Below are 26,123 nucleotides of genomic sequence, written 5' to 3'. Positions count from 1 at the left end.
GGGAGGAGAGCCCGAACTGGGGTTGCGTCCCAGTGAGGGATGGAGGAGGGGTAAGAGGGGAAGGACAGCTGCCACCAGCTCCTGGTGAGGGATTTGGGGATGTGTGTGTGTGTGGAAGGACAGCCTGAGCTTCGTCTGCCTCACGGTGAGGGATTTGAGGAGGATGGGGGGAGAGTCTGAGCCCAGGTGGCGGGGCTCAGGCTGTCAGTGCCCCACATTGTCAGTTAAATCTGTGCAAGTGCTCCTGATGAGGATGCGAGCCACCGACAGAAAGAGCATAGTGTAGACATTAAAAATCAGATTACACCTCTATCCCGATATAATGCGACTTAATATAACATGGGTTCACATACAATGCGATAAAGCTCTGACATGCTGCCCTGAGCAGCATGTTAAGGGTGCTGGGCTGGGCCGGGGCAGAGGGGTTGGATAAGGGGCAGAGGGTCTCGGTGGCTTCCCCCTTCCTCCCCCCCACAGGAACCACAGGGCAGGAGCTGTGGGGGGCACTTTTGGGGGCCCTGTAGTCCCAGAGTGGCCCGGGGGATTAGCAGGAGGCCGGGAGCAGCCCACTTCGCTTCCCTCGACCCAGCCGTGTCTCTGGGGGGAGGGGGTTTGGGGGGGAAGGGATCCCCCCCGCACTCACCGGCAGTGGCAGAAGTGGAGCAGCCTGGAGCGGAGCAGCCCAGCCCCAGCCTGCTCCACTCTGCCAGCTCCCAGCCACGGCGCTCTGCTTCCTGCCGCAGGGGTGTGTAGATAGGGGTCGGAGCAGTCAGGGAGCGGAGGGGTTTGGTGGGGTCGTGGGGATGATTAGGGACGGGGGTCTCTGGAGGGGGCGGTCAGGGAACAAGGAACAGGGTGGCCAAAGCAAGTTCGATATAACGCAGTCTCACCTATGATGCGGTGAGATTTTTTTTTTTGTCTCCCGAGGACCGCATTATATCGGGGTAGAGGTGTAATTATTCTGGTGGCTGTATGTCAAGTTAATTTATGTTGACTTAATTTTGTAGTGAAGATATGTCCTCACCGTTCTCCACAGCATATTGAAATAGCTGCTCGATGGATATACTGGTAGATCAGACAACTATTTAGTGGTCCGTATGTTGCATCATGGAAGAGGATGGAAGCATTGCTGATAACAAAATGACGTAACACAGTTTGACACCCTTTCCGTGGAAAGGTTTATAATTTAAGAAAAAACATACGTGGGCTCATTTAGTATCTTTCTGACAAAAGTGTAAGAACTCATTACTGAAAGGGACAGCCTTATGTACCTTATTGTCTAATAGAAGAATTAGAAGTGCTTAAAACAGTGAAATGAGACATATGCTCAGAAATTCAGAGTGAGCTCTTTGCCTAAGATGTATATCTTGCATGATTGCTTTAAAAATTCCTAAGAGGTTTTAAGACCTGCTGCACTCTCATCTTCCTTTGGTCATTAACATCTCTTTTAAAAAAAACAAACTTATCTTCTGCACCAATGTGCAATACCAAATTAACCTTACTGTCTCATCCATTTTCTAATGTCCCAATCCTGTGCACTACTTTTCTCAGATGGAGTTTTGTACTGTCTTGCTTTTTGGAAATCTTCATATAAAACTGTCATTTGTGGTAGGTGAAGTTCTAGAAATCAGGAAGCAACAGCAAAGTGTGTGCTTGATTAGCATTCTGATCATAGTAGAGGAGAGAGAGAGAGAGAGTCTGTATTGGAACATGTTACTCATTTGCTAGCTTTCCTGAGTGCCTGATCTTTTATAGGAGGCCAATTGTTGAAGCTGCAGAAATCATTTTCTCAACTATTATAAATATTTCCTTTTAGATTTTAAAAGCTCCACGGAGTCCTCTCAAGGACCTTGGGAGTGGGAATGAATTCACTCAGGTAGGGATTAACCCTTTACTCGTCAATATTTTTTTAACGACTGCAATCTGTTCTGAACAAATGTCATCGATGGAGTCACCTCACTGGCATAGCTGCACAAGTGGAAACTCTTCTTATAACTGCTCAAGAATATGAATGGTTCAGTTGCTAAAATTCTGTGGACTTCCTGTAACATTTATCTGATATATTGTAGGCTAACTAAAGTGTTTATTCCAGTCAGTGTTTTATTTTTTTGTTTGCTTTAACAAAAGCAAACTTACTTAAAGTAAAAGGAGAGGGAAGAGAGCAATGATTAACAAATTAGTAGATATTACTTGCTTTTGTTACAGTCCATAAGACTTAGAGTTTTAAGGCTGATTAATGTTTATAGACTATTATAGCAGTTAAAATGATTTTACATATGAAAAGCTAAAATTAACTTGTTAAAAACTAGGCAGCAAACTCTCTATTTAAGGTAAAGGTTAACAAACATTAATATTTTCATTTTATACAGAGTAACTTTTAGTACATGATTTAGTTCAAGTAAACGTCTGCCACCCCATAGTACATGTGGACATAGTCCCAGCCGCTCTGCAAGTTTGTAATACATTCCTTTAAATCTGTGCTCTAGGCTATACATGGACTTTGCTGTTCATTACACTATGATAAATATGGATGTGGAAAATTTAACTTACTCACCAGAAGGAGTTTGCTGTGTACATGTGGTTTTCACTGATCACAGAATTTAAATTTTCAATTGTTTGCTTGTCCCATTTTTCACTGAGGAGTACAAGAAAGATATACAGGATGCCGATATTTGACTTTTGAGCTTTTGAATGTGGTTAGTTAATTTCTGTGTCTTTCTTTTATGGTCTATTTACTTAATCACTATCTTGGCCATTTTTCTTCAACTCCTCTATTCAAAATACTCCTGTCTGCCCACACAGTCTGTCCTGTATCATGAGTGTAGGGTTTTCAACTTGTGGTCTGAGGACTCCTGGGGGTCTTCAGACTATGTCTAAAGTCGTCTGTAAATCATATTGTTGTGTCCTCTCTATATCTTTAGGATTATGAAACTGAGAAGCGTCGGAAGAACTCTCGCCGTGTCAGCTTTGCAGATACCATAAAGTAAGTTTAATCTGAAGGTTGCTGATCTACAGGTTGTTTATGTATAAATGTACATCCCAGGCAGTGAGCTGGTGACCAGTGAAACTGATAGGTTTGCATAAATGCATGAGAATTCAAGTGAAGGAACTGAATATTATTGGTGGCAGGAGAAAATAGAAAGTCAGAGACCTCAGGAATTTGAAGAGATCCTTAACCCATTCTTCTGCCTGTCTCGAAAAGAGGGCAAAAGGGAAGATTTTATAACTAGAATGTTTTGGTTGTGTCATTCACTTTGTGGCTTTCATTTTAAGTCTAATAAAGATAATTTCCCATGGGAAGTTGGAGGTAAGTTCAGGAAGTTCTTGTCTTTCTGAGCACTTGTGTTCAGGTATTTTGTAGAACATACAATATAGAGAAGGGCTGAAATCAAAACTGATTTTTTTTTAACTTGGTTTTAAACAGAACACCCTTTGTTCCAGTAGAGATAATTTTGTGTAGCTTATAAAATGTCTGTTCTGTTCTTTGTTTCAGGGTTTTCCAGACAGATCTTCAAACTAATGTGGTAGAGCCAGAAAATACAGGTAAAAATTTCTTTCTCTTTCAATTACAGGGTCTACAGATCTGTTGGCCAGTGGGTTTTCAGCTTGCATGCAGCTACATAAGCAGAACTAGACCTGTCAGTCACTGATAGGGTAGGGTGGGGCCAACTGTCAGTGACTGAAAGGTCTGATTCAGTCTATGTAGCTGCATGCAGGCTGAGAGAGCCCATTAGTTAACAGCTCTGTAGATCATGTAACTAAGAGGAAACTTTTGATCAAAATAAAAGTTCCTATTCTATATACACCTCTACCCCGATATAACGTGACCCAATATAACACGAATTCAGATATAACACGATAAAGCAGTGTTCTGGGGGGTGGGGCTGCGCACTCCAGTGGATCAGCGTGTGAGTGTGTCTGGCTCCCACATGCTGCTCTGAGCAGCGTGTTAAGGGTGCTGGGCCGGGGCAGAGGGTCTTGGGGGTTGGTCAGGGGATAAGGAGCGGAGGGTTGGATGGTTCTGGGGGTGGGGCGGTCGGGTGACGGGGAACAGGGGTGTTGGATAGGGCGTGGAGTCCCGGGGGGCCTGTCAGGGGGCGGGTGTGGATAAGGGTCGGCGCAGTCGGGGGGCAGGGGTTGGATGGGTCAGTCAGGGGGCAGGAAGTGACTATTAATAATGGAAATGCTTGAGGCCAAAGCAAGTTCGATATAACGCAGTTTCACCTATAACGTGGTAAGATTTTTTGGCTCCTGAGGACTGCGTTATGTCGGGGTAGAGGTGTATTTAGCATTCAGTTTCTACAGACCCAGCAGAATATCCTTCTATCTATTTCCAGCTTCCAAAAGTTTGTGTAGCAAGTACCTGAAAAGAGTTAACAGAACGTCAAGCTGTTCTGTTCTTCTGGTTTTTCCGACTGAGAGGGCACATCAAAAGTCAGAAAGAGTAGAACCTTTTTCCTGCAGTTAATTCCTATCTCTGAATGTCTTGATGTCGCTTCTCCTTTTGTTGATTTAATATTTATATTCTCATTTTATTTTTAGAGAGAGCAGCAAATATAAGGAATCAAATCCTATTTAACCAGTAAGTTTGGAAAATTGCTTTTTTGCACACCTTAAGAGCTATGCTCTGAGGGGGGGAAATTCCTTACATGATACAACTATCAAAGTTAATGTTTCTCTCAAAAACAAGATTAAGCATGGCATACTCTTATTTTAAAAAATAGTTTAAGGGGTTTAGCTTGGTTATGGAAACAATAATCTTGAAGAAAGCGCATGTTCAGTTCAGCCACTCAGAATAATAAGGCTGTATGGGTCATGGTATTTGCCACTAGTCATAGCTCCCAAAGAATCTAGAACAGGTTCTTGTTCAAGCTTTCTGCTGCTAGTGATGCTTAGTTCTATGAAGGGAGTAGAAGTCTTTGGAAAATAACAAAGCCTAGATTTTTTCAGAAAGATTTTTAAAGGATGAACAGAAATAAGACCTGCATGTTTCAAAGACTTCCACTCCTTATGCAGCATTGAGGTACCACAGTGGTGGTATTTGCACTTCAAAAACAAATTAATGGGACAGGGAAGATAGTTTGTATCATTCTATACTAGATAAAAATATTTTGAACATGTTAGCTCTTTGAGGTGAACCCTACTGAGTTTACTAATTCATGCTAAAAATACACCTCTTGTCATAGTGAAGACAAGCCCATGGAATCTGTGCTCTAAGGCCTTGTCTAAATGAGGGGGAATGGTGGTGTTTAAAAAAAGAATTAGTGTGATTTTGATTAAAGTGTTTAAAACATATTGATGCACCTCATGAATGTAGAGTTTGATGCCTTTAAAACATTTTAGTTGGTGAGGGAGGAGCTTAGGGTTGGCCACGAACAGCTAACATTTTTAAAGGAGTCAAGCCCTGTCTAGGTACTAACATGCTTTAAACCAACTCTCTTCCCACTTCTCTCCCACCCCCCACATTTTTCCTTCATCATGCTAAAGTCTGTCTGTCCTGAAAGAGCAGTAAAGGACACCAAAAGGAGAGGGCATCAGAAGTCTCACTGAGAGCAGAACTCTCAGTATTAGGTAAACAAAAGGTGTTTACCTGATACTCCCCTTTTCCTTAGATGGAATTACTGGAGCCTTTTAGTTTACAGAAGATTGAACTCAAACTGCCTTATAGCCCATTGGGAGCAGAAGGGGATAACCTAAAGCAAAAGGTCTGGGTTTAGAATAAGGAATTAATTTTAGCCCTTCTCTCTTCCTCAGTGGCAAGTAATAATTCACCAGTATGCAAAATATTTGGGACGGGCAGTATCTTCTTGACATGTAATGTTGCAGTCATTTCTTGGGTTAAGGACTCTCTTCAGCGTTATTGGACTGCAACTTTGTATCTTACAGATCTACTCACAGCATCTGTTACCTGCTGTTCAATACCTGAACACTGTTCCAAGCCTAATGCTCACTTCTTGCTATATTACCGAAATGAGAGCTCTGAGTTTTGAAATCTTTTAGTAAACTGTTTATGTAAAACTACTTTTTTTTAGAAATGAAGGGTCTGAAACTGTTCAGTGCGAGATTACTGGTAAGTTTGAAAATAGATTTCTTTATTAACAAGTTACTTTTGTCCAAAACTACTTATTGTGATAAAGGATGTGAGCAGTCCTGGAACAATCTGTCTGTTAATGAAGAGAACTGTTGTGTAACTGGGGTTTTTACCCCATAACTGCTTGGCAAGCATCCTGCTGTTGGACCTCAGCTACTTCCTCACAAGACACAGACAAATATACCCTAAAATAAGTTTTCATCATAGTCGGCTGTATTTGTGTTCTATCCACACTCAGTTACTGATACATGTAGAGTAAGTTCACAGATCCCATTTCCTACGATCCTGAACTCAATGGATGCAATACTTTTTTCTCTTAAAAGGGATGGACACTTTGCTTCATGCCCCAATCCAAACACCGGTGCAGCAGACTGAGGTATGTGAATACATTTACTCTTTCATGCTGAGAATATTTGGGTCCAAAAATCTATTACTTCCTACACAAATGAATGCAAGAGGCCTAACCAACAAAGATGAAAATACAACTTAAAATGTAAATGAGTTACTGAACAAACAGGATCTTTGTTCATAATTCTCTTGGGAAGAGAAAAATGTTCAGACTTTCTTCCAAGTATTTCCCTCCAATCTGATGAATATCATACTGTGATACTGCAGACTTCTACTTTAAAGTAGCTTGTTAATTTCAGCATTAGAGGGAGCATCTCCATTATTTCTAGTTGTGATCTCGGGGTATGCAGAAGAGACTTTTGTGCCAACCGCCTTTTCATAGCTGGGAGAGCTCACCCATGCTTTTCTCATCTAGTGATATTCCTTTAAAGATGGAGGTAAGAATAGATACATTATCCCTATGGCCACTGCAACATTCCAGAAAGATAGTAAACAGTTGGTGTTTGAGCATGTCTCTGTAGTTTTCCCTACTGACTCAGGCAGTGAAAAATCCAACCTTGCAGCTAATATTTTTGTAGTCCTGGTCATGTAAATCATTGAGCTTGTGTGTTCTTACACTTCACTCATGGATCCTGGGAGCATGTAATCCAGTGTTGTGGAACATGCTCGTACTTCTTTTTTTTTCCAGACAGGCATTTGCCAAGATACTTGCTGCTGTTGCAATGCCCTTTGGCTTTTTCTAGACTAGGATTTAAAGATGTTATCTAATACAAGCTAACTAAAATGTTCTAAAGTCTAGTGTAGACAAGGCAGTGTATACCTTAACACAGGGATCTCAAACTCAAATCACAGCTGTTTGGCAGCGGGAAGCACTGGGAGGTAGGTGGAGGAGCGGGGCGGGCGGTGACGGGAGCTTGGCTGCCTATGGCAGCCCGCAGGAAATAACTCCACGGGCAATGTGTTTGAGACCCCTGCCTTAACACATGCTAAACTGGTCAAGTTAAAGCCTAGGCTCCTGATCGTTTTAGAAAAGTCCAAACAGGTCATGCTTCTTCAAGCATACTGCTTATTGCATAAAATAATTGTACTTTAAATAAAGTGTATAGAATATTTTCCCTTGATCTACACTTTATAAAATATGAGGACCCTGGTCAATTGTGGATCATTATTGGTCAATTTTCTTTCACTATGTTAGATTGGTTGAGCCTGTCTAAATCTTTTCTTCATTCTCGTCTTGGTTGTGGGAAAAAGAATTGTATAACTTCCAGATCCCATTGCTTATATGAGCATACATGTACCAGCAACAAGGGAGGGCTTTGATTGCAGCCAAGAAGAAAGGATTAGGCCACAACATATAACTAGAAAGAAAAATGGAACATTTTTGATCCATAAGTGACCCAACTTTATGAATAAGGATCAGTGATCCAGCCATAATCTAAGCAAGATAGATCCAACATATCAGAAGTTTATATATCGCTGTAAAGTTCTGAAGTAAACTCTAACTCTAAAATGTTACATAGCATTATGCTGTAATTATGGAGCCCTGTCTCTTTCCTTGAAGGTGGGTAAGCTTTCATTTTTAGCTAAAGCTGTGTCTATTTACTGCTCACCTAGAAGGTCAGATACAAGTGATAGTCTGTATTTTTAAATAAATAAATAAAACTGGTCTTTAGCTCACTTTAATTGAGCCATGTATTAACCAGAATAATTGGTTTAGCGCTTCTTGTATATGTCAGTAACTGTCATTTCCTGTTCTTTATTAGTGGCATGATACAGACAACAATCAAACGAATAGAAATGACAGAACACTTATCTTTTTGGATGAAAATGAAATGGATATGACAGCTAGTCACACTGCAGTGATCACACGTAACCTTAAAAGCAATGAAGAAATTGACAAACCTAGGAAAATAGACATCAAATCATTTTTAGCTGGGTTAACATCTAAAAATGAAGGGCCAGAAATGAACAAGGAATTTCGTTTTTTCTGTGATCCTACAGAGGCAAATTATGCATGTCCGTCTCTTCAACAGAAGCCAGACTTTGAGCCAGTAAAGAAAATAGATTTCAGTGAATTCTTGACAAGTCTGAAGTCAAGTGAAATGTTTGTCAACCCCACTCTTGAAGGACCTGACAAGGAGAACCTGTTTTTTGTCCCTTCACAACTTCCAGAAACTAGTACATTTTCTCCAGTGGAGTGTGTATATTCCCTTGCACAAGAGAACACCAGCAGTGTGACTAGAATCTTCAGTGGACAAGATGATGGGATGGATATTACAAAGTGTCACGTATCTAACATTAATACCATGTTCCCCAATACTTGTGAGGCCATATCAAAGAAATTAGAATGTGATGATGTTACTGTGGCTTGTGGAGATATGGATATGACGGCCAGCCAAACTGTAAAAATGTCCCTCTCCAAAAATAACACATTCAACACTGAGAAACAAAGTCAGACCATCAGAATGGATTTATCATCCAGTTTTGTTGCTGACCAATCTAGATTAAAGAGAACATCTAACCATCAATTGATTGTTCCACAGGACCCCCAAAGGTGTGTTGAAAAGAAAACTGTAAGTGTAGAAGATGAGGAAGGTATTACTCGAAGCCATACTATCTTGATAGACAATCACAAAGCATCACAAACCTCTAATCAAGGTTGCAGAACAAAGACTGTGGTTCCTGGATGTGTTTCTTTTGAGCCTATCTTCCATGGTGATAAAACCATTGTCTTTTCCAGTTGTAATGATATGGAAGTTACTGGGAATTGTACATTTGTAAACTATAATGAAACTTCCAAGGCAATTGGCAAGTCTTATTATGAAGCTTTTCAAAAACAAGAAAATGCCATCTCTTTGCTAATGGAAAATACAGTTTCAAGAGATGATGACATGAACGTTACAAAATGTCAAATAACTTCAGATAATCAAGTTCTCAGGCAATGTAAAAACAATGCACACACAATATCTTCTGTGCCAGATAACGGAAGTGAAAAAGGGATCCAAAATCACAGAGCTGCTTCTGAGACTCTGGGTCTAAATTCAAGTGCAAATCCTGGTTCTTGGACTTCTAAGGGCACATTTCAACACAGCACAGTGACCCCTCTGCTCGTTTCACGGCCATGTGACAAAACAATAGTCTTCTCAGGGGAAGATATGGGCTTGACTAGAAGTTATATTGCCAAGGATGTCGAAAAGGGCATTGCAAGTCAACTTCCCCCTGTCTCTGCTGGTATGTCCACCTCTGTGAAATTCAAACCTCAAATTTTTGGTAACAAATCTAGCTCTTCTAATTTAAATGAGCAGGAAGAAATGGAAATAACTAAATGTCATGCTGTAGTCATTGACCATCAAAACACTGGAATAACTACAAGCCAACAACAAATGCAGCCTAAAACTATTCCAGGAGAGAACTGGAACAACGAAGTGAATGAAGCTGTAAGTCTTCTAAACCTTGACAAGGAATATCCTCTTTCAGGAATGGGTGATCACATAGATATTAAAAGAAGCCATCCCAATCCCAAAACCATTATTTTTTCATCACAAGAGCAAGAGATGGAAGTCAGTAAAAGCCACACCATTGCCAGCAACAACTGTGTGCTGAAACCTTTGCAAAGACAAAACTGTGAAATATCTCAACAATTGAGGAGAAGCCTAGTCAACCCTTCACTTGCCTATACTAACGACAAAACTGTTGTTTTTCCAGATAATCAAAGTATGGATATAACCAGAAATCATACTGCTGTTCTTGACTTTGCTCCTATTCTAGTAGCACAAGAATATGAGAGTACACATACTCAGAACAATGTAATATCTAAACCACAACAACTACAAAATAAGACCCTCTTATTTTCTGATGGTTCTGATATAGATATTACTAGAAGTCAGACTGCGGCAATAGAATGTGGGAGTCTCGGAATGAACTCAAATCAAAAGAATGACACTCCTGGAAATAACCAAATTCCAGCCCTTGCTGCTCCAAGATTTGCTTTCACTTCTGGTGATGAGACCCTTCCCTCTGATATTAAAGGAAATGTGCATTTTGGGAAGACAGCAGGAATACACATTGACTCAAATTCTGAATTGCAACAGCAAAGCCATACTATGGCAGCATTAAACAAGGTACTGTCAAACACTGCAAATTCTGAGAGACTTTCTTCAACTAGTAAAGCAGCTTCACTTTCTTCAAAACAGGACTTCATTAAAACAGCCAGAACATCAATGCCAGATACAAAAAATTCACAGATGGCTTCTCTTTTGGAAAAGTCAGTTGTGTTTTTCTCTGAAGAAAATATGGATTTGACTGGTAGCTGTGTAGTAAATGTTCCTGATACAGTTTTAACGGAAAGAAAAGATACTTTATTTCCAAAGAAAAAGGACTTGACCTCATGCCCTACCATTATAGCTGCAGATAGTGTGCAGCAACAAGGATGTGACCAGTGCCCCTTGATATATGGCAAGAAGACGTTAAGCAACAATGGCTTAAAGCCATTGTTTCTTTCAAATGAGAAGACTGTCATATTTTCAGTGGATGATGATATGGAGATGACTAAAAGTCACACCATGGCATCAGACAATAAAATTTACCTACAAGGCGAGAGTTCAAGTAATGTAATACCCTTAATTCCTGCAGATAAAACTGTTGTATTTACATACAATGATGACATGGAAATAACTAGACCCAACACTGTTGTAATTGATAAACCTATGGAAAAGGCTGCATCCCAGACTGTGCCAGAACTAGGTAAAGGGACTGGAAGGAAAAGTCTGATTGGATCAACTAGTGAAAAGACTGTTGTGTTTTCACTGCGTGGTGAGAATGACATGGAGATCACAAAGAGCCATATAGCAGCAATAAACAGTGAAATTGCCTCACAAGGTGAGAGAGCACCTCAAACCCAGTCTGTAGTTCATGGAGATAAAATGGTGTTTATGTTTAATCAGGATGATTTGGAAATAACTGAATCTCACACTATTGATAAAACTATGGAAAGGGTCATGCATGTGGATAGATTAAAACTGGATAAATGGGTTGGACAGGAAGCTTTTTCAAATAGCAAAACAGTTGTGTTTGCGATGGGTGATGACATGGAGACCACTAAAATCCATACAGTGTCCTCAGATGATGATATTGCCCTACAAGGTGGACAAACCACCCACGTTGGTCCTGTACTTCCTGTTAATGAAACCATTGTGTTTACATGTAACCAGGATAAGATGGATATCACTGCATCTCACACTGTTGATATTAATAGTAATAATCTTAAAGGATCTGAGAACCAAGAAGTGTCAAGTAAAAACCACCAGCAGCAGAATTTATGTAGAACATTGGCCCCTACATGTGGAGAGAAAATGTATTTTATGCACGTAGAAGATTTAGATAAGGGATGCCACTCAGATTTTAGGGACAAACATGGCCTGGATTTCCCTGCTTTGTCAGTTTTAGTATTTCCCTATAAAAAGGAAGAAACAGATACACTCAAAATCCACAATGTTGCCACGGAAAAGTCCATTGGTCCTGTCACTCTGCCACTTCCTGAAGTCACTTTGGATATTGTTCAGGAACCACAGAATGTTATTAACCTTTCCAAGGGCAACTCAAGTTCTGTATACTGCAAGGATCTGAAAAAACAAGTAAAACTTAAATCAAAGAGAGTGTCTTTCAAGCTTCCAGAGAACCAGATAGAATCCTCGACTTACAAGATTGAAAGTCAAAGAAAAGAAGTTGCTGAGAATAGCCTCTTGGATTGTGATGGAGAAAATGATAATGGTGTGTCTCGGGTTCAAATTCCAGTCCAGCAATCTCACTTATTTAAGGAGATCACTGATAGTTTGAACAGGGGTGCAGTTAATATGTTGGATACTGGTAGTATAGACTTGAAAGATGATCCAGGGAAGTTGACTTCATCTAGACATGGACGCAGATCCACAGAGTTAGACATTGATGGAGCAGACACTGTTATACTTTCTTACAAAGAGACTAAGGAAAATGAGGGAGTGTCTGCTGAATGGGAAAAACTTACAAAAGATTCCCAAAAAGACTCCCAAAAAGACTCTGAACAGATTAAGCAATTCTCCCAAGTCAATGACATTCCTGCAGAACAAGTAGATCCCAGCCTTGTGTCTGAATTATCAGGTATTGTTAACATTTGTTCAAGGCTGAAAAATTGTAGAAGGAAGTCAGAAGTTGTCCCATTCTCTCAAACTGCTGCTGTCTCTAACCTTGCTGACAATTTTCCCAAATTGGCGACACAGCCAGAAGATCCTTTGAGCTTAGGAAAAGATGTTGAAAAGGAGTCCATTAATGCATTTTATATCAAAGAAGAGGAAAATATATATTTTGAAACTGGAGATGCACCCCTAGACACAACACATACAGATAAATGTCAAGTGAGAAAGCTACCCCTAGGTATCTTCTTGCCTAAATTGCCAAACAAAAGAAATTCCACTGTTCCAAGTGTAGAAGACCTCAATGCCAAATCAGTGGGTGGAGTAGAAGCTCAGGTTCCAGAAATAAATTTAGTCACCAGCAAAACCTCTGACAACATTTATCCCATTGGAAGGCAGATCTTGAGCCCTTCTCAGTATATAGATGAGGAACTGCTTCCTACATGCCCAGAGGAAATGGATTCAGTTGAGATTATAAATGGGCCCCTTGATGGAACCTGTAAAGAGATGAATAAAAAAGAGATCTTTCACAATAAAAGCTGTCCATTAGAGGAGCAAGAAACTTGCAGCAACCAGAAGAGAGCTTGGGAACAAGAGGAAGAGGAACTCCAGAAAGGAAAGAAGATCAAGAGGGCTGAGAGCTGGGATGGAGATACCACAACAGAACAGCGGGTGAGCCTAATTACTCAGTAATCAGAATGTGGTCAGCTGTCCCCAGGGCTTTGATTTCATTCTGCCTAAATTATAGGTGTGTGAATTAAAAAGTTTTAGTGTAGTCTTTACTCCTTGGGATTCTCTCAGTCACCAGTTCATTAATGATCATGGTTCTCTGCCTTTCCCCACTATCTTTCCTGTCTCTTGCCAGAGCTACAAAATAAATTGATGTGTGGAACTCACTTCTGAAGTGAGAGGAATTTGGGACAACAGAGTACTGATTTTCATGCCAGTTTTAAAGCACCCACCCTTAATAGTTTCATGCTAATTCTTTCCTTGACATGTGTTCATAGTCATCAGACCATTCGACAAGGTCACATTGCTTCATTTGCTTTCCCCTACAGACCCAAACTTAGCAACCCTTGTATTGCTAGTAAGAAAGATGGAGCAGGATGTTGTTAATACTTAGAATTATGACCTGTTCTCTAGCAGAATATTTAATTTCATCCCTGCCAAATGCACAGGCAACCTTAATTCTAGCATTTTTCAGTGCCTGAATTTGCACCCTTAATAATGTTCTTTGTGTGTAATAGAGATTTAATTTAAACTGATTCCTTATCCTGTCTTAAATTGAATTGGAGGTGTCCACACAGGGTTTTGCACAGATTTAATTAAATCTGTTTAAAATCATACCTTGAGTTAAACCACCGTGCAACTTTGAATGAAAACAAGGAATAAGATATTGTCCTTGTCCTGAATAGCTTTAGCTGAGATAAGGCTCAACAAGTGAGGGACAAACAGCAGGAAGAAGGGATAGGGAGAACAAGGATAACAATAGTGAGGTCATGTGGTTATATAGACTAGTCATGAGTCATGCCTTTGTTTGGCTCTTTTTAATCCCTTAGCTTTTTCTATTTCTTTATTTGTAATTCCTTTGCCCTACTTCTATTTTTATAACTTTGCCTGGCTCTTTTCTAAAATTATATTTTTTAATTCCTTAAACTATTTCTATAATGAGAGCAGGTGGGAGGTATGAAACAGCAGACAAACAGCAAAAGTTTGCATTAGCAACTGCATACAAAACAAGAGGCAACTGACTGGTTGTCCTTGGAGGAGTGATGTTCTGGAGTGGAACTGAACTGGGCTTTTACTTCACAAAGAGTGGTGAGAATGTCCAAAAGCTGGAAAGGTGACTGCAGTCCCACCTGCCAGAAGAGCTGGGAGTTAGACAGGTGGCTGGTATGGCCTTATAGTGGGATGCCCTACTATTTAGTATATATAAATAGGGCCCTACCAAATTCTCGGCCATGAAGAATGCATCATGGACCATGAAATCTGGTCTTTTGTGTGCTTTTACCCTATATTATACAGATTTCATGGGGGAGACCAGCGTTTCTCAAAATGGCGGTCCTGATCCAAAAGGGAGTTGCAGGGGGGTCACAGTATTGCCAACCTTACTTCTGTGTTGCCTTCTAGAGCTGGGCAGCTGGAGAGTGGTGGCTGCTGACTGAGTGCCCAGCTCTGCAGGCAGCAGCGCAGAAGTAAAGGTGGCAATACCATACCATGCCATCTTTACTTTTGCGCTGCTGCTGGCAGTGGATCTGCCTTCAGATTTGGGCTCCCGGCCAGCAGGCGCTGCTCTTCAGCTGCCCAGCTCTGAAGGCACAGAAGTAAGGGTAGCAGTACTGCGACCCCCCACACACACTTCCTTTTTGGGTCAAGACTCGTATAATTCCAACACCATGAAATTTCAGATTTAAATAGCTGAAAGCATGAAATTTATTATTTTTAAAATCATATGATTGTGAAATTGAACCAAATGGACCGTGAATTTGGTAGGGCCCTACATATAAATATGCAGAAGCTAAACATGATTTGCTATTGAAAGTAACAATGTAGCTGTTGTATAGCAAGTGTCCTAATAAATATGTTTGTTTGATTTCAGGCTACCTCCAGTATCATTTTATCTCATACCCAAGTAGAAACTCATGAGGGTGAAAATCCTCCAAGTCTATCAGCTAAAAGCCTGGAGAGGAGCAACTCTAGCAACAGCAGCAGTCTGGATTCTCTTAAAGCTGACACAGATCTTAGCAGTAAGACTCTCTTGGCAGTATTCACCTAAAACTGTTAACTTATTTCGGTTTTAATCAGCTCAGTAGATAAGGGTCTCTTACCAGCATTTATTTTCTCTGGGGATGTTGCATGTCATGTAAGCGCTGTATGGTAATATGTATTAATCTTTTTCAGTTAAGATAGCTCTTCGATTCTGTGGATGAGTACAAATTGTAATGGCATTTTTCCTAAGAAGTGATTTAGAAAAAGCAGACTCTTGTTACCAGTTGAAGGAAGGCCTGCAATAATATTTCTCTGTCCTCACCAGAAATGGTGGTTGTATTCATAATAGAGAGGCTCAGGTGTCACAGATCAATTGAGATGATACAAGTGAGAGTAATGGAATGTATAACAGAGAGAACTGAAGAAAATACAGCTAAGTTTATTTCATTTGATTATTCAGACAAATAAGATTTGAAAGTTGGAAATATACTTTGAACAGAAAATCAAATTAAAATGTAATTTAAAAACAAAAACAGCCTTGAAATTTGAGAAAGGTGGATTTAAGATTCATAAGCAACTTAACTCTGATCCCATAACCCTTTTCACCACCAGCCTAATAAGTCATGTGAATAATATTCGAATGATATTAGGATATATTTCTAAACATTAGAAACTTCATATCATTAACTACTAATGAACTTCCCTATTACCTCAAATTTCCCCAGCAGTATTTCTTTGGCTGCTAAGCCCTTGTCTACACTGTAAACTTACATCAGTATAACTACATTACTGAGGGGTGTGGAAAATCCACAGCCCTGAGCAACACAGTTATACCAGCCTAACTCCCAGTGTAGACAGCGCTATGTCAACGGGAGGGCTTCTCCTGTCAACATAACTACTGCCTCTCAGGGAAGTGGAGTACCTATGCCGATGGGAGAAGCTCTGCCTTTGGCATAGGTAGTGTCTTCACTAAGCCCTAAAGTGGTGCATCTGCATCGCTGTAGTACCGTATGTGTAGAGAAGTTCTGAGTAAGCATATTTTTTAGGCAGAAAAAGCATTGTTCATATGGTGTGAAGGTCAAACTCTGAACTGTATGAAAATTGTTCTTATAATCTGAACTGGTATGGACCTACAGTCATGACTTCATAAAGTTTTATTTTTGAACTGCAGCAATCTCCTTTCTCTCTAGTGCAGCGAAGCAGTCAGATGGAGACTCAGCTTCTCATGGACAGTATTTGTGAACAGAATTTATTTGAGGTATGTAGGTATCTAAAAGGCCATTAATTTTTTTCCTAATAAGAGATATATTGCCTGTCTTCTCTTTAGATACTCTTTTGCATGCACTCTTGCTAATGAGCATACTCTAATAATTGATGTGTACACTTTATTCACTCTGTAGAAATTTCAGGATGGTGTTATCACAGTAGGGGAGTTTTTTACACTTCTCCAGGTCCATATTCTAATTCAGAAGCCCCGGCAGAGTCATCTTCCAGCCAATGTGAGTATCTAACCTCTCAAACGCATACTCATCACTGCCACTTAAAATGTATTTATTTCAATTATTTTATAGAATCTGACTAAAGACAGTTAAAGAAATTGAGTTGTAAAGATCTTTGTTACCAGGCCCACAGACTAACCAGCCTCCTTCCCTTTCCCCCAGTTTACTTCTGAATAAATCTGGACAGTTTATTTTCCAGCCCTGTAGATCAGAGCGCTTCAGAATTATTACACACGAAGGGCTTATCTACATGAACGCTTAGTTTGTGGCATGCCAGGGTGTGAATCTACCCCTGCTAGCCTGCTGCGCACTAAGTATCTGTGTGGGCCCTTCTAACGTGCACTAGTAGTTCTTTTGTATGCATATATCCTGTACTCTGCTTTGAAACTGGCTTTGTAAATATATTCTGTAGTGCAGCTTCTAATTGGTAAAATGGCTCGTCTAATAGTCCAATTACATTGGGGCTCGTCTAATAGTCCAATTTCTGTTTCTGATTTCTTCCTTGTGCCAATAGGAACTGCTCGTTGTGCCAGAGATGATGCACACAGCACTCCTGGAAAGTGGGAACATTTAGCTTCTTATAACAGCAATCTCTGTCTAGCTTAGGAGTAGCTTAGGGTTAGGGTAGTGCAGGGGTGATGGGCATAGGAGGGAGATAAAGGTGCTCTCTGGCTGCCCAGCCAGTGCTTTGGCAGGTCATCCTCCGCAGCCCTCTAGAGCAGTGGTCTCCAAACTTCTTGGCTCGCACACCCCCCGAGTGACCCGCCGCAGGCGGGCCACTGACGGAAGAAGACCAGAAGACCAGCTGCAGGTGGGCTGCTGGAGGGGAACACCAGTGGTGGACGTGCAGAGCTGCTGCCGAAGAAAAAAAACTGTGGAGCGCCGTCCGGCGGCGCTATTGCTGCCGCGCACCCTCTGGGATAATCTCGCGCACCCCAGTTTGGAGACCACTGCCCTAGAGGACTGTGGGGTGGGGGGAGGAGCAATGATAGCAGGTGCTCCATGACTCCAGATCAGTTTCCCCAGATGGGCGCAGGAGGGGGTGCAAGGGTTAGGGGTAAAGGGGGCACAGTGCAGGGGTTAGGGGTGCAGGAGGTTGGTGCAAGGGTTAGGAGTGTTGGAGGTTGGTGCAGGGGTTACGGGCACAGATGGGGGTGAAGTTGTTCTTCAGCTGCCTAGCCAGTGCTTAATTTGTGCTGTATCAGGTCAGTTGGAGAGGGAAGCAGCTGCTTCTGCAAAGTAAGTCAATATGGCTTCCTGACTTAATTTGCAGAAGTAGCTGCCTCCCTCCCCAATTGATCTGATATGACAATGATGTTGGGAGAGGTTTCCTAAATTGTTTGGCTTCTTAAACTGTGGCAATAGGAGCATGGGCGATTTTGCTACCTGTCTTGATCTATCACCTCCCTTTTCTCTGTACATGTTGGGAGAGGGAATATAGGGTCTGGAAGATGTGGAAGTAGCCTCATAGGCTATGAGCTGAAGACAGCTGCTTCCCTGCCTTTGAGATCCTATATTTAGAGCTCTGCATGGATACAAAATTTGTATCTGCATCCAATCCACAAAAATGGACCGTGGATATCTGCATCCACAGATGCGTATCTCCGCTGATATAAAGCGGTTATACATGGATTTGCAGACTCTAGCCATTTTACTAGTGAATGAACAGTCAACAAAACCAAAAGCTTCCTTCATCCATCCTTGCGTCAAGTTAGAACAGCCTACGTAAATTCTTGTCTATGAATAAAATTTTCAAAAGCATCCAGGGACTTAAGCACTTAGGAGTCTGATTGAAAGTCAGTTGGACTTGGTCTTCTAAGTCACATGGGTGCTTTTGAAAATTGTAGCCTTCATGTTTTACTCTACCAGTTTTCCTGAACTGTAACCTGTCTACAGATACTCTAGGACTGGCCTTTAAGAATAAAAATAATACTTGGCACTCATGTAGCATGCTTCATCCCTAGATCTCAAAGTGCTTCACAAAGGTGAGTAAATTTGAGGTATAGAAGTGATGTGACTTACCTTAAGATGCATGGTAAATTTGGTACAGGATGGAATATAACTCAGCACTTCTAACTCCTCGTGCTGTGCCCTTTCCACTAGGCCATGCTGCCAGCCATAGGAACTTTCTCTCCAATAAAATTTCCGCTAAATAACTACCTTGATCCTGGAACTAATTTCTGGATGTGGATTTGACTTGAAGTTGGTGTTTCTGAAATGCACTCTTGGATTTTTCAGTTTCATTCCTATTTCCCTCTCTAGTATGCAGTAAACACAGCTCCTACTCCAGAAGACCTGATTTTCAGCCAGTACATTTATCGCCCCAAGCTGCAGATTTATGAAGAAGATTGCCAGGTTCTCTCTCAGATGATAGAAGAGTAAGAGAGGGGTTGTTTTTTTTTGTCATTCACAGGGAATGTTAGTTTTTTTGTTTGTTAACCCATCATCTTAGATTTGGCTATATGCAGGATGGCCTGAAGGGAATAATTCCATTATTTTCCAATGGACAGGTGGAAAAAAGTTCAAGACTGTAGTAAGCCTGTTTAATTTTAAACAAGTATCATTTAAACCTATGGGTTAAAGCTGAATGTGGGAAAGTCTTGGTAGGACTTGTGGGTGTGGAGGTGGGTAGAGACAAATCTGCCAACAGTGATTTAATTTGTTCTTTATCTCCTCTGACCTGTAAATGTAACTTAATGTTAGCAGAAGTAAACATTTTTATCAAAGCCGATAGAAGATAGCAAACAGAAGAAAGATCATGGTGGATTATAATCTGCCATTATCTGTTCTAATTCTCCAGAATTTATCAAATTTAAAATACAGACCGTACGATATCCCAGAGACTTAAGTTTTCCTGTTCATGATTGATTCTAGTATCTGATTCTTTAGTCACACTGCAGTTAAACTGCTAAAACAAAATATAGGAAATAGAATGTAAAAGCCATCCTAAAACCTTAACAACCATAACACCAATTCCATTTCCTCCTCCTTTGTTCCCTGAACAACTCTTCCCTGCATGCTCAGCCTTCCCTAAAAAAAAAAAAAAAAAAAGACAGCTGGGGAAAACATGAGCTTTGCATCATATTCTGTAGGTCATCAAATCTGGGCTTGTGCAGATTTGAGATGGAAATAAATTCCAGGTTGCCTCTTGTTTAAACCAATGGACTGTTAGCTTTATTGTCATGGATAATCTAACACAGTATCTCACAGGAAGAGGCAGTCTCTCAAGTAATCAAGGAAAAAGCCACTTGGGAATTTATAGCTCAAAAACACCACCTTAAACTTCACCTGGAACACAGCTAGTAACCAATGGAGATATCCGAGCAGCAGATGTTTAATGTGCTTTCAGCATGAAAGCAAGCTGCAATTTTCAGATTACTTGAATTTCTAGATTTCATTGCAATAATCCAGCTTCAAGGTGACAAGACTTGATAACCATAGCATGGTCCATATTAAAAAAAAAAAAAAATGGTACAGCCTTTATGCCCCAGGCCGAGGATAAAAATAAAAAAACACTTTTGGTAAATTTTTACATGGATATCCAACAAAATCTCCAAGTTGTGAATAAAACTGTAGGTTTATCCTGTTAATTGGCGTAGGTTCTGATATATTGGGAATTACTTCTGGGTGCCTTACTTATCCTGTAAAAATTATGGATGAAATCTTGGCTCCACTGAAGTCAAAGGCAAAACTCCATTGACTTGAGTGGGGTCAGGATTTCATCTTTAGTCACCTTGATCTCATCCATGCCCCAATCTTAGACACCAAATAAGTCACTGCACTGAACCAGCCAGCCAGATATGGAAATAAATTGAATGACGACAGCATACTGAGGATGTTACCTGCAGCTACTCACTAACTCTCCCAGCAGCCGTACATTAACCTTGAGCAAGAGGAGTATGAATATAAACCTCGGAGATCAGTCAGTCCAGTTAGTTTTACTTCTGAGGAGTTTTTCCTATAAATATAGGAACCACACTTAAGCTGTACCCACAGTACCCATACTATTCACATAGCCACAATAGTACAAATGGAGCGCTGAATTGGGTCGGAAATGCTTCTTTAAGAATAAAGCAGCTATACAGCAGTTAGAAACCAACAGTTCTACTTTCATTCTGATATAGCAGTCTTCATGCATTTAATTCCCTGGACAACAAAAAGAGATTATGCCCATTTATTCTACATAAATTCACGCTTCTGGAGTTTGTTGACCTGTAATTTTGTAACTGGGATTAAAGAATAACATAATTAAGTGTAAAGAAATTGAGGAGATTAAATATTCTGCGAAGACTACCTCCTTCACAATGTGGTCTGTTAGGAATTTTTAATCAAAAGAGGGGTAATATCCAAAAGATAGTGAAAGGGTAGTGAAGGAGTCAGGTCTGACAAGTTAGTCAAAGGCACTGAGTCCTACTTAAAAAAAATACTTACATCTCCATGCTTAGTTAAAACTCAGTGTAGTAGATTTGCATAAAATGCATAACCTCTTGTGTGCTGGCTTATAACAAGACCGTTCTCTGACCTTTTTTCATATTTCAGTTTAAAGTTATGTGCAGGAGTCCAGGATAAACTTTTGGTGGATGTGAATAAGAGCCTCTGGGAGGTGATGAGGACCTTCTCTGACAAAGAGGTAATACCAACTGTTACAGTCTTATTGCATGCAGTTATAAAAACTTGAATGGTGACTGGACATGACTCACTAATTGTGGGACAAAAGGCAAATTGTTATTATAGATCCAAAACTGGCTAGGAGACAGGAAATAAAGAGCTGGAATCAACAATGATTGATTTTCATCATGACAAAAAGTTAACAGCAGAATAGCTAAGAATTGTATATTAAGTCTTGTGCTTTAGTATATTAACAATCTGGAAAAGGGGAGTGAGTTGTAAGGTAGCAAAATTTCATAGGTTCTCAGGCCAGAAGGGACCATTTGGATTATCATGTCTCACTTCTTGTATAACACAGGCTGTAGAACTTCCCCAAAATAATCCCGAGAGTATAGTTTTAGAAAAATATCCAATCTTAATTTTAAAATTGTCAGCGATGGAGAATCCACAGGATCCTTGGTAAATTGTTTTAACAACTTTTTTACTGTTTAACATTGTTTTTTACTGTTTAATTGTTTAACAACTGTTTTACCCCATATTTCTAGTCTGAATTTGTCTAGTTTCAATCTTCAGTTTGAGGGTGATACAAAGTTATTTGGCTTAGTTGAGTTCAGAGAAGACTTAGGAATTTCAGAGGGACCTAACCAAGCTAGGAGAATTGACTACACAATGGCAGATGATGACCAGTGTTGACAAATGCAAAGTAATGAATGTTGGATGGAAAAATTTGAACTACTCATACACCTTTCTGGATTCTAAATTAATTCATCAACTCAGGAAAAGGATCGGCATGTCACTGTACACCATGCAATGAAGAATTCTGCTCAGTGCACTCCTACAGTCAGAAGAGCAAACAAGATGTTAGGATGCGTAACGAATGTTATGGATAAGGCTGTCTGTCTGTCACAGAGGTCATGGAAGTCACGGATTCCGTGAGTTTCCATGACCTCCGTGACTTCTGCAGCGGTCTGTGCTGGCTCAGAGGCTGCTTGAGCCAGGCAGCCCCTGCGCCAGCAGCAGCAGTTTGGGTGTGTGGGAGGGGGCTCAGGGCTGTGGGAGGGGATTGAGGTGCAGGGCGGCGCTTACCTTGGGGAGGGGCTCCCCGGCTCCCACTGGCATGTTCCTGTAGCTCCTAGGACTGAGTAGGGAGCCTAGTAAGGGGTAGGAAGCCCTTCCAGCCCCTCCCCTCCCCCAGCACCAGCAGGGGTCCCAGGCCATGTGCTGCCACTTGAGTCTCCTTCCCCCGCCCCCAACCACCAGCAGGGGTCCTGGGCCACCCGCTCCCTCAGCACCCATGGCCCCCTGGCCCAAGTTTACTGCCTGTGACCTGTCCATGACTTTTACTGAAAATACCCATGACTAAAACGTAGCCTTAGTTATGGATAATACAGAAAAAATTATGCCATTATATAAATCAGTGGGCTGCCTCCCATCTAGAATGCTGTATGCAGCATTGGTCACTCCATCTCAGAAAGGGGTATTAGAGTTGGCAAGGGTTTGGAGAAAGACAATGAAAATGATTAGGGACATGGAAAAATTCTTATATGAAGAAATTGAAAACATTTGGATCTGAAAAAAAAGGGGACAAATAAAAGTATACAAAATAATTAATAGTATTGAGAAAGTAGATCAGGAGCTTCAATGTCTCAATACAAGAACAAGGGGACATTCAATGAAACTGGAACATGGTAAAATCAAAAGTGATAAAGAAATACTTTATCACGCGATTCATAATTAAACTGTGGAACTCATTGTCATAGGATTATGTCATTGAGGCCAAGACCTTAGCAGGATTCAGAGATGGGTTGGACATTATGGATAACAACTTTTGGATATTTGTTATAGCTAATGCTAACAAATGTTGCAAGAGATACTAAACCAATCTCTATTAGGGATTAGAATGAAACCTTCATGTGGAGGTAGATTGTAATGTATCTGCACGTCTAGAGTGTGGCTGGTGTGTGTCTTTCACCCTCCCCTGAAGCTTCTAGAGCTGGCCACTGTTGGAGCCAAGATATTGGACTAGATGAACCACAAATGTAATTCAGTATGGCAATACCATATATATATATTGTAGAGTTTTGCTAAGTGTCTCAAATAACCAGGGCAACAAATTTCAGAGTGTTTACCGTATATACTCATTCATAAGCCGAATACTTTTGGTAAAAAAGTATTGCATCAAAGAGTGGGGGTCAGGTTATAAATGGGTCTACACCAAAATTTGATGATTTTAAACTCTATGAAATCATTGAATTGAATATCTAATACATGGTCGTTTTGTTTACCTGAAGCGTTCACAGGCATGGAGCCCCTCAGCTCCCTGTGGCCACGGTTCGCTGTTCCCAGCCAACGGGAGCTTGAACGGTGAACCGCAGCCACAAGGAGCTGAGGGGCTTTGTGCCTGTGAATGCTCCAGATAAACAAAACGTCCCAACCCGCCAGCGGCTTACCCTGACGGGCCAGGAGCCAAAGTTTGCCAACCCCTGAAATATAAGGTCGGCTTATGAAAGGGTCATACAGTTTTTACTATTTTTACCTTTCCATCTTGGGGAGGAGGGGTGTCGGCTTAGAAACGAACGGGCTAATGAACGAGGATATACAGTAAGGCAAAAAAAAATACATATCACTCCTTTTATGTTCTGAAAGCTCCTCTTCTCTGGTTATTGGACATAAGTGTCCAATGCTATTGGTGTTTAGATACTTTGTGCTACTCTACCTTTTGAATAAGGGATTTCCAATTTGCTAAGTCTGTGCAAAGGATAAAGTACTAAATTGTATTGAGCCTGATTATCATTATGGAACTTCCTGACCCAAATGTTTGATTCCTAGTGTGTAGCACCCTGTGTGGATACAAAATTTTTATCTGCATCCGATCCACAAACGTGGGCCCTGTCCCAAAGAGGATTGTGATGGACTTCCTTGGGGTGCAGCCTGGAACTGGGGTACCGCTGAGACCTCTGGCATACCAGCCTGGGCCCCTCTCACATTGTGAGGCCGTGACAAGCTGCAATCCTCTCCAGGCCTTATTCTTACACAGCCATACACAAGCTGGGACACCCCAAGCTGCAGTTACATGAATGCTTCTCCTAGCCAGTCATGAACCAAGAATAGGGAGGCTCCAGCCAGCTTCGCCCCCCTCCCTCCCAACTCCACAGCCTAGGACCCCAGAGCTGTACCAGCTTGCACTGGTCAAAAGCCTGACCAGTGTAAGTTTATTTCCCTGTCCACCCCTCACTCAATGTGGAGAGGACAATGCACCAGCCCCTGTTCCTGAGCAGATTTACCTTTGCACTTCAAACACCACACTGTTTTAGTAAAAATATAAAACAAATTTATTATCTACAGAAATATTTTAAGTGATTATAAGTAATAGTGTACAGATCAAAGTTGGTTACCTAAGAAATAAATAAAATTACAATCTAAATTTTATAAACTAGACAGGATTTGAAATAAGCAGTGTTTTACCCTGATGGTACCAGTAGTCCACCAATCTTCCATACACAGGCAGTGTTTTGTTCTTTCTCGCCTGGGACCCTCTTCCTCAGATCAGTCTTTGTTCCTAAGGTGTTTCCAGGTGATGTGTTGTAGGGGGAGTGAGGCCAGTGGTGGTGTCATTTTCCCCCCTTTTATAGCTTCCTCCATGTGGAGGGGACTTCATTGCTCCAAGCAAAGCCCCACCACAGTTAGTGGAAAAATACTGACACAGGATGGAGTTTAATATCACATGACCTAGTCATGTGCCCTTGCGTGCTTCGATGAGTCATAGCAGCCATTACCTATATATTGGCTCAAGTGTCCACAGGAAAACTCATCAGGTGAGGCTAAGCTTTTCCCATGGCCCATTGTTTTCGTTGATGGGCCCTTACCTTGAATAGACCCATCACAATATGCCACCTAGACTGGATGTAAATTACCTTATGGGAGTTACCCAAGAGAAAGCACATTTGAAATACAGATGCATAGTCAAATATTCATAACTCCAGATACAAAAATGATACATGCATACATATAGGATAATCATATGCAGCAAACCATAACTTTTCCATTCACACCTCATGACATATTTTGTACAAGATGCATCATACTCATATCATCATCATATCACTATGGTGAATATGGAATGCAGTTTCACAAGGATATCTGCAGATTTGCAGGACTCTAGATATAAAACTTGGATCCGCGTTCATCTGTGATCCGCAAACATGGTCCATGGATATCCGCAGATTTGCTGGGCTCTACTTGTGACTTTCATATGCTGCTACTAGACAGTTGAATCAGTCCCAAAGACTAACTTTATGTAACTTTCTAATTCACCTTGCCTATTGTTCTTCCCATCCATTGCAGCTGAAGAACTTTGGAACAGAGTTGAATAAAATGAAATCCTGTTTCACCAAGAAGAGTAAAGTCCTGGCTCACAAGGGGAAAGTGAAATTGTATGATCATTTGGTGCAGAACACACAGGTATTAGGGTTGGAGAAGGGAAGAGGGTGGTAGAGAGCCATTAGGGATTCCTGATTTATTTATTTCATTTATATTTAAAATGTGTAAGGTGAGTTGGGACTATCAAATCATGCACATAACTATCCTATGTAAATATGCATTCTACTACTGTTAATCTCCTACTTATTCCCTCATATTGTGGAATCTTATTTTAAATTTGATTGTGAACACGTTAGGGCAGGGGCAATATCTTTCTATGCA

General features: G+C 40.9%; 1 protein-coding gene across 1 annotated transcript in view; it reads left to right on the top strand.

Moving 5' to 3' along the window:
- Nucleotides 1–26,123, top strand: part of KNL1 (kinetochore scaffold 1) — a 44,732-nt gene that overhangs the window by 5,818 nt on the left and 12,791 nt on the right. The window contains exons 4-16 of the mRNA XM_073348768.2: nt 1,817–1,876; nt 2,922–2,983; nt 3,494–3,543; nt 4,543–4,582; nt 6,033–6,070; nt 6,415–6,467; nt 8,203–13,278; nt 15,206–15,353; nt 16,506–16,573; nt 16,716–16,814; nt 19,077–19,192; nt 21,354–21,444; nt 25,767–25,883. Of these exons, the coding sequence (XP_073204869.1) occupies nt 1,817–1,876; nt 2,922–2,983; nt 3,494–3,543; nt 4,543–4,582; nt 6,033–6,070; nt 6,415–6,467; nt 8,203–13,278; nt 15,206–15,353; nt 16,506–16,573; nt 16,716–16,814; nt 19,077–19,192; nt 21,354–21,444; nt 25,767–25,883 (6,018 nt within the window). The remainder of the gene's footprint in view (nt 1–1,816; nt 1,877–2,921; nt 2,984–3,493; nt 3,544–4,542; nt 4,583–6,032; nt 6,071–6,414; nt 6,468–8,202; nt 13,279–15,205; nt 15,354–16,505; nt 16,574–16,715; nt 16,815–19,076; nt 19,193–21,353; nt 21,445–25,766; nt 25,884–26,123) is intronic.

The sequence above is a fragment of the Lepidochelys kempii genome, chromosome 6 (assembly GCF_965140285.1).
Source record: "Lepidochelys kempii isolate rLepKem1 chromosome 6, rLepKem1.hap1, whole genome shotgun sequence".
Classification (NCBI taxonomy): domain Eukaryota; kingdom Metazoa; phylum Chordata; order Testudines; family Cheloniidae; genus Lepidochelys; species Lepidochelys kempii.
This window is presented reverse-complemented; position numbering and strand designations above follow the sequence as displayed.